This window comes from Scleropages formosus, chromosome 3 (genome assembly GCF_900964775.1).
Source record: "Scleropages formosus chromosome 3, fSclFor1.1, whole genome shotgun sequence".
NCBI classification, from domain to species: Eukaryota; Metazoa; Chordata; class Actinopteri; order Osteoglossiformes; family Osteoglossidae; genus Scleropages; species Scleropages formosus.
This window is the reverse complement of record NC_041808.1, coordinates 38,934,848-38,944,074: the sequence shown is the minus strand read 5'-3', so window position 1 is coordinate 38,944,074 and position 9,227 is coordinate 38,934,848. Positions and strand designations below refer to the sequence as shown.

The 9,227-nt window shown below is 46.1% G+C and overlaps 1 protein-coding gene and 1 non-coding gene across 2 annotated transcripts; one reads left to right on the top strand and one right to left on the bottom strand.

Annotated features, from left to right (window-relative positions):
* Positions 1-258: 258 nt before the first annotated feature.
* LOC114910309 (U6atac minor spliceosomal RNA) lies at positions 259-387 on the bottom strand. Its single transcript, XR_003797610.1, has one exon. It is a non-coding gene; the product is annotated as a U6atac minor spliceosomal RNA (small nuclear RNA).
* A 3,056-nt stretch (positions 388-3,443) lies between these two features.
* Positions 3,444-4,855, top strand: LOC114910198 (immediate early response gene 2 protein-like). Its single transcript, XM_029250354.1, has one exon. It carries the CDS (start codon positions 3,630-3,632, stop codon positions 4,143-4,145), a length of 516 nt encoding a protein of 171 aa, XP_029106187.1. The 5' UTR covers positions 3,444-3,629; the 3' UTR covers positions 4,146-4,855.
* Positions 4,856-9,227: the final 4,372 nt, after the last annotated feature.

Below are 9,227 nucleotides of genomic sequence, written 5' to 3'. Positions count from 1 at the left end.
TTAGCCAGTGATGTCCACATGCTGCTTTGAGGGTCAAAGGAAAACAGATGAGCTTTAAATCACTTAATGCAAAATGTCAGTGGACCAGACATGCGAAAAATGAATACTGTACTCAGATTAACCATTGTTCATCTTGTTCTCAAAAACTGGATGAGCATACCACCATGTGTGTGGTACACAAGAAAAGAAAAGAAATGCATTGGGATCGGCTCGATAGATATATAAGTAAGTACTTCTCTGATCCCCAGTGGGAAATTCAGTAAAATTTAGCATTGCCACAAAGAGGGTGACAATGACTGAACTACAGTATATATGTGTTGAAGGCCACCAAGACCTCTTCCATCCTTATCACAGGGAGAGCTAACCTTTTCTCCTTTCATACAACACACAGCTGGTAACGTAGTGGTCAGTGCCTTTGTACCGAAAGGTGGCAGGTTTGAATCCGACTTCCAGCTGTGGTACCCTTGTACAAGGTACTTACCTTCAATTGCTCTAATAAATATTATCCAGCTGTATAAATAGGTAAATAATTGCAAGTAGCTTAACATAGTCCAAAGACATGCTGTTCAGGTTCACCCATAGTGTATGAGTGACAGAGAGAGTGTGTGTGTTCCACTGCTGTATGGATGAGTGACCCAGTGTAAGCAGTGTATCTAGCAGCGTAAGTCACCTTGGTGAATAAGGTGTGTGGGCTGGTAACACTACGTAGACTTCGTTGGAAGTCGCTTTGGAGAAAAGCGTCTAATAAAATGTAAATATACAGGCCTGAATGCTTCTCTGTCCCAGTGAAAGGTACTGGTAAGGTATGCGGTGCAGTGCCCCGATATTCTTTAGCTCCACGATTCCCTTACTAAGTTAGGTACCGTAAATGCCAGTTAATAAAAAGCAACTCAGACTGATTGTGTTCATCCTGTCCTGATAGCAGTGCAACTTTCCAGGATGACTGTGCACCCATCCGCAGGGCAGGAGCAGTCAAGAAATGGCTTGAAGAACATGCCAGTGATTTAAATCACATTCCACAACTATCCCACTGAGCAACATTACCATCAAAACATCAAATGACTGAATATCTCATGGAAGAACAGTATTGCATCGCTGATGCGTGGAGTGTGAAACAGTTAGAATAGGACAGCTCAGTGGCCCAAAGCCCTCGACCAGAGTTTCCGTTATCTTTTCAGTTACCTGTATGGTCAGGAGCTGATCATGAAGACCAAGAAAGGCGGACGCATTTCCATGGCCTCCCGCATAAAACAATATCACTAAATATTTATGGGAAGTTCTAGGAAAACTAAGTTTTCCCTCTTCATGTAAGGCCCAACAACCACATTCACAAGCTTCAGCGCTTGTACGAGAGCGAGATTACAAGGACGGCGGTTGATAAGAAGAAAAAAGTGACCCTTGCTCTTCTTCCCAGATGCCACTTATTTGCCTTCTACAAATGAGCTGCTTGAAAGAGCAAGTGTCGAGCAAACATCCGTACTTTTTCAGATCTCACTAAGGCGCCTCGATTATTGTCAACAGAACCGTGGACGTTGGGCGCTTCACTGCTTCCTCCTCTTCCTCCAGCACCTACTGTGCCATCTGCCCTGTTATCCTCCTGCGTATGTGGCTTTGTCACTCACGGCCATGTCCTCTCCACTCCTCGACCCACAGCCGCTCCCATCCCCCACACTTACCCACCCAATCCCCTCTTCCCTTTGAAGGCTCCAGGAATGTGCCTTTTCGAGCGTGTCTAAGCAAAATGGAATGTGCGTGGCGTACTTTTCCGCTTTTCCAAAGCGATTAACACAGGACGCACGAGTTCAGGTTGTTCGCTCTCCTACAAACGTCGAGGTGCTGCACTGTCCCTCATAATGACTTTCGTACTGAACTCCAGAAAGGGAGAACATTTCAGTTCATCAAACACGATTTACCCTGCTTTTTTTTGCAGAACACTAGGAAATACGCTTACAAAAGCAGGGCTGCACCAACTTGATAGTTAACGATCAACTCAAGACACCAAGAGAAATGAGTTCCTCTACACATACGTTTAGCCTAGAGGACTTCCTTCCTCATTAATAGACTGTTTGACCTCAATCGCGCCGACCCGAGCGCCCAGGTCCCGCAGGCGGAGAGGAAGCCGGAGGTCGCCGGAAACACCACCAAAAAAGGAAGGCGATGACGAAACTTTATTGCCTCCGCTAAATATGGCAACGGGAAGTGTGTTCGCCCACACGTCATGGGTTTTCCGCTGCGAGCGCGCTGCATACCCGTCGGATGTCCTTATATGGGCATCGGTCGATAGGCTGACGGGAAATACCGTGGGGAAGAACGTAGAAACACTCTTATTTCGCTGTGAGATGAGAACACGTACCTGCAATTTTTCTTCACGAAAAATAAACGCTTCCGTGTGCTTCTGTTTGTATTTTATTTATACAGTAGGTTTCAGGCGACTGAGATGTAACAGTGAACAGCGACAAGCTTAATTAACAAATTAATAAAAACGCCTGAAAAATCTTTTTAATCTAACATTCCTCTCAGCGTTTTAAATCCAGACGCACAGCCCTAGAAGCAGCCGAAATCACAGGATTATTGCAGGAATTCAATGTTTCAAAAGGGTTCCAGAAGTGCTTTTTCAAGGAAACATAGCCAAGATGCAAGCATTTGCAGAAAATGAGGCGTCCGCAGTTTTCCCCACTAAGTCTTAGGGTTCACGGGTGGATCCTTTATTACGTAAATATAGCCTTTGTGGGGCAAGTAATATATAAAACAGGAATAAGCAGCAGAGTGTGGTTTGAAAATCTTCAGAGGGATTTACAGTTCTAATCCCGAGCATGGAGCATTGTGAAAGTAACCATACTTGCTGTATGCACTAAGCAATTCGCCCTGCATAAGGCCTTCAGTAGAGGGAACAAGTACACTGCCAGCTAAATAATCATTTTGTAATTATTTTTATTATTATTCATCATATGATGCGTTTATACATCATATGATGAATAATAATACTTACAATGAATAATAATACTTACAATGTTTGTTCTGTACACTATCCACTCCCAATACATTTAGACACCAGCACTAAGTGTAGCACCACATAATAATAATAATAATAATAATAATAATAATAATAATAATAATTGACGTTTGCTGCTGTACCACTCCATAAATGATTTCCCCATTTATAACAGTATTCGTACCGTTACCACTTCAGGGTAAACATAGTGTATTTGTACTCTAGAACCCAAATTATTCCGACAAGAAAATTCGTGGTGACGGTGCCCTGGAGCCTGAAGCAGGGATTTGATGGATTACGGAAACACTGCAGCCTGTGCTGGTAAAACAGAAGAGCTGCGACAGCTGTAGGCGCCGGAGGCTGGTTTGACAGGCCGAGCGAGGGGCGGAGCTACGCTCCGGGTTTCACGCGACCGACAATTTGTGACGTCAGGGCCACGATAAAACACCACAGCGCGTACCTCCGAGACCTTCATGATCGCGTAGCGGAGAAACTGAAGACGGAAACTGAAACTCCGCTACACTCATATTTTAAACAAACTGAAGTTGTACGAACTTTCAACAACAACAACAACAAAAAAAAACTGTCCTCGGACAAAGACGAGCGAAGTGTTTATAAACTGAAGACAAGAAGAAGAATGGAGGTGAGCGCAGAGGCCAAACGCGTCATGGTCCAGGCGCTGAGCAAACTGTATAGCTCCCGCACGCAGCGCGGGGGGCTGCGACTTCACCGCAGTCTGCTGCTCACGCTGGTCCTCAGGTCCGCCAGGGACATCTACCACAGCGCCCGCGCTGCCTGCGACAGCGAGGAGCCCCTCGGTCCGCCCGCCGCTGACCCTCAGCAGTGCCCCGCGGAGGAGGCGATGGAGACGAGCGGCGGCCGAGCGGAGACAGCCGTCTCGGTCCAGGAGCAGCCGGCGTCCCGCAGAGAGAGTCGGGACGACAAGGAAAACGAGAGCCCTGCGGGAGCCGAGCGCCAGTCCAGGAAGCGGCGAGGCAAGACGGCGGCCGAACCGGACTTCCTGCCCAGCAAGAGGGCGAGAATGGACCCGAGCGAGGAGAGGCTGCCCACTCGGAGCGGCCCCGGGGGCTGCCGTGGACTCAGGGGAACCCTGGCGTCCTTACCGGTGTCGCAGGCCATCGCAGCCTTCTGAGCAGTTTCCCGACACGCGGGAGGGAGACACGGGCACCGAGAGCACTGCTCTCTGTACGGAAGGAAGGGTCAGACAGAGAGCCCCCGACTCACTGCGGGACTGGACCGACCGACATGTGGCGTTCCTCGAGCCCACGCGCGAGCACTGAGCGCCGACCGAGTGGGCGAGGAGGGGGACGCGAGTGGCCACGGCTCTCGGAACGAGTTGGTTCTGAAACACGAGTCGGGCGGTTGAACTTTTCCACGGGTGTCCCGTGGCCACGCCGTAAAACGGGACAACTCCGTGAAGGTGTGGGACTGGAGTGACTCACGGCGCTGAGTAACATCCGCCCTCTGTGTCACGGCAGGGCAGGGCGGGTGCGGTGTGGGGGAGGGGGTCTTCTGTTGTTTCCGCTCCTTTTCCGAGGAACCGACATCTGCGGAAGACAAGAATGGACTTGAACACGAGCCTTAACCGGTGCTAAATGGACAGAACCCATGGCAGCATGTTTACATCGCACCAGAGTGTGTGTGTGTGTGTGTGTGTCTGTGTGTGAGAATGTCATGTTCAGAAAACAACGTTCATGTATTAATTATGAATACAGTGAAATAACTTTGTGTGCCTGTATATATAATATAATATAAAAATATAAACTGATGGATGCTGCTTTTTAACCAAATAATACCTCAGCTGAATAACAACTTTTATAAAATAATAAAAAAAAAAAAAAACAACTTCTGTGATATTTATTTCCTTGTCCGTTTTAAAACGCAGTCTTGAAGCGTTTCTTTAAGCGTGTCACGGTGTAACGGAGACTAACTACTACCTACTAGCGATTTTTCGTTCTGCCCCGGTGACAGAGGACGCGACTTTGGCCACTTGTCTGGTATCGGCCAAAGTCCTTAATCTCAGGGCGGCGGAGTGTTTCCAGGCAACCTGCATAAACACTTGGAGCGCTGATGACACATCCCGACGCTCCCTACGCCTCTGATGTCATTAACATACCCGCAACATGCATCATAATGATTGGCAGGATCCGACTTGTCAGGTATGAGGGGCACGAGGTAGTCTTGCGCTAGGTAGTCTACAGCCAGAGTTCATGGATAGAAATGAACCGTTAACGTCCGACTCCAACGCAAAAACAGTACAGTTTTGCTCACCAGTGTGCGTTCCACAGTTATTTACCCTGATTAGATGTGTCGTAAAACAGTAAAGCTAAACTGGGATACAGGACCACTCGTAAATGGCCCCATGTGCCACGGCCGCAGACCCGGGGGGAGGGGCAGTTGACACTGCGCCGGAGGCCGTGCGGTGCGCGCGCTCGTTGACCCCCTTTCTCGCGCTCGGTTGAACCTCCTGAGAGCTGGCCGCTCGTATCTGTCCATTCAAGAGGACACGTCTTTTTCAGGCGCATCTCCCAAACCGTGCACGCGCAACAGCGCGGGATCCAAACGCATCCGCATGCAAACACCGCATCTTCGTAGTGCGACAGAAATGCACATCCACTAGTGTCTGAATTATGCTTGACATTCGCATAAGCAAGCGCACAGACGACGATGACGGACATTTATTAGCATAAAACAAGAAATCACGTGTTCTTCAAGGGGAATGCAGCCTCTTCATATAAAATAATAGAACATTTAACTTTTCACTCATCTCCTTAGGAATATATGTTACTTGTAATCTCTACCTCGGTGTTGGCCTTCGGTTTGTGTGTGTGTGTGTGTGTGTGTGTGTGTGTGTGTGTGTAACCCTCGGTTCGGTGATCAGCTGAGGAAAGTTTGGAAGGGTGGGGGGGGCTGGAATTACAGGAAACAGGAAGTGAGAGCGGCACAGGAATGTGCGAGCGGAAGGCTATGTATATACAGGAGGACACTTGGCTGGTCCACACACAGAGGGGGAGGGGAGGGGCAGCAGGGCAAAATAAAACATAGAGCTTGTCAGACAAAACCTGGCGCGTTACTTATAATAGTTTGCTTGCGTTCTCGTTCTATTCACACTATCCCAAAAAGCGCACTGTGTAGAAACATTCAGAACGTGGGAGGGAAACACCTGCATGACACAGACGTAGCCTATAGGTGTACTGTGTAATGGACAGCTGTTGTCAGTGCATAGCTAGAAAAAAGCTGAACTGGAGAGCTGCGAAGCCAGAGGTTTATATCGATACACCTATGATGTTTTCTGCTGGTTTACAGTAGTTATGGCCGGGTAGCGACATGTTCGTCAGCCATACAGGTACTGAGCAAAAAAATATTACAGGCAGTCCACGGATTACGAACGAGTTCTGTTCCTAAGTCGGATTTGTACGTAAGTCGGTACAGTTAGATGCGGTTCGTATCTAAGGTAAGTTAGTCAAATGTTGTCTTAGTATACAGTATATCATGTACATTTCTATGCATAAAAAACATTAAACACTTCCAGATACACTAAAATGTCTTTAACACAATAATAATAATAATAATAATAATAATAATACACACACACACACATTTTCAGAACCGCTTGTCCCATACGGGGTCACGGGGAACCGGAAGCCTACCCGGTAACACAAGGCGTAAGGCCAGAGGGGGAGGGGACACACCCAGGACAGGACGCCAGTCCGTCGCAAGGCACCCCAAGCAGGACTCGAACCCCAGACCCACCGGAGAGCAGGACCCGGGTCCAACCCACTGCGCCACCGCACCCCCTAATAATAATACCAGTAACAATAATAATAAATGTTACTATAGTAGTTACAATAGAGAGAGACAATTTTAAAGGACAGACCCTTTTACATGCTTCGTTGTTTTCGCTTTGTCCTTTAAAATTGTCCCGATCGTTGACCGACTGTAGCCTAACGCTTGTCCAATGTTCGTTGGGGTTTCACCTTTTTCCAGTCGTTTTATTACTTCCACTTTACTTTCGATTGTGATCGTTTTTCTTTTCTTTGATGCATCACCATCACTTGCATCACATTTATGCTTTGGTGCCACGATTAGGAGGGTAAAAACAAAAAAATTAAAGCCAAATACATAACACATGCGAGACACTTAACAGCAACGTGGTCCGACTGAAAAGAAGGAAGTCTTTGTCCTGCCTCGGGCTCCCGCGCCCACGAGCCGACGAGCTGCTGTAGACACATAATGTTTTGATATGAGTTGCAAAGTAGCGCCTGTTTGTTATTACGAACCATTGTATGTAACTCGAATTTTTAAAATAATAGGCTTTATGGGAGGTGGTTTGTAAGTACGGGTTATACATAAGTCGGACGTTCGTAACCCGGGGACTGCCTGTATTGTTTGAGGCAACTGCACAGCATTATAGATCTTAAAACCATTATTCAACAAAAGGAAAATAGTTAACTGTGAAAAATAAGTGCCATAAACACTATTATTATTGTTATTCTTGATTAAATAGAAAAGAGTACTTTTATCCATTTAGATAAGTCATTAATTGACAGCTGTTTCTCAGATTTGGACAAGTGTGTTTCCTAAACTGATGAAACAACAGAAAAGCCAGAACAACTAAAAGGCCCAGGTTGAGCCTCTTAACGCTACGATTCTGCATTTTACCGAAAACAGCATAACATTTAAACCCTTGTAATTCTAAAGCATTGTACGCAGTAGCTCATTTTTAAGTTGTTGTGGGTGAATGATAAAATCGCCATTTTCCTGTACAGTTTGTTCGGGGAAAAAAAAAAAAACCCTAACCCACTATATCAGCCAAATCACCAGTGAACACACAGAAATTATAATAAATGTATTCATTTCTATAACAAAAACTCAAAATACAATTTTGATCCATTATTTAGCTGACACCTGTTCCCGATGTGAGTTTGCATACAATACTAAGATACTGCTATTTTTTCTTTACCCGTTTACATGGCCGGGTTTTTAAATTAACGATTACATAAACATTTAGTAATCCCGTATTTTAAGATGTTTTTATGATTAATTTATCTGAATGCTTGCAACCCAGTCCGCTAATGTTTGACACTAACTCTGCACACGAACACGCCTGCATTACCTTATCCCCCATTGCCCCTCACTTTATATCCCTTGCCAGGAAAGTGTTTCCATATATCCATCTATAAAAAAATAATATAGTATTGTGAGCATCTGCAACAGAGAGCTTACTCGCTAACTCCAAATTACTCTAAGGTGTGACATATGGGTCATGCAGAGGGAAACATGTCCTGCTTTCTAGCTGATACAAATAGTCTGCTATCTATATTAAGCATATTGGCAGACAAAGGTCATATTATGTATTTGGGCAATTTTTGATGAGTAAATAGAAATACCTCTGAACTTCTGCATTATGTTCAAGCTGATAGCCATCCCACATACACTCAATGTGGTGAGGGCCTGTGCTGAGCTGCTGTCGGCACTGATGTACTACTGCATTGTGCCGAATGAGAACGGCGATCCGTGCAGGTATAAAGCCCATTGGTTTACGTCCGTAACAGCATGGAAAAGCGATCTATTAATTTTTCAGTGGTTTCGTGGGGCAAATCTAAATGAGGCCTGGTGATACCCCTGTTGTTGAACCAGGCTGTATTCACAGTCTATGCTTACACTGAGAAACGAATTGACGCATACAGAAAGCGCGAAAAGAAGTGAACAGAAATGGACACCCACACTGCTGACTAACGTTTTTAGATGCATCTGTAGTGTTTACCTGTTGCTTTTCTGGTCTCTGCATCGCAACACCACAGCATTAAATTTTCGACGTAACTCGCTCGGCACACATGGATGGGTCATACCTTAGAGGATTACACCAGTCCCCTGTGCCATGGTCCATGGGCTGGGGTTCCCGCAGTGGCTGTCGAACCCTAATGAGAACAATGGAAAAGTCATGCTGCATCAGGCTGGAGGGACGAGTCAGCAGAGTCAGAGGAGAGAGGAGAAAGGAGACAGGAGGCCGGCAGCGTGCATTCTCTCTGGTTTTATTCAGATTCGTTAGGAAGAATTCTGTCTGGAGTTACAAAATGCACTGGTAGAAATAGCAGTGAGACAGAGAGAGAGAAGTAGAGACAGAGAAAAGAGAGAGAAAGAGATTCCATAGCCAGACTAAAATGGGTACATCAAATTCAGGCAACTCCTGCTCCAGCTCATCGGCAAGGCA

Coding starts and splice junctions, on each gene's coding strand:
- LOC114910198 (XM_029250354.1), top strand. CDS start 3,630: ATGGAGGTGAGCGCAGAGGCCAAACGCGTCATGGTCCAGGCGCTGAGC.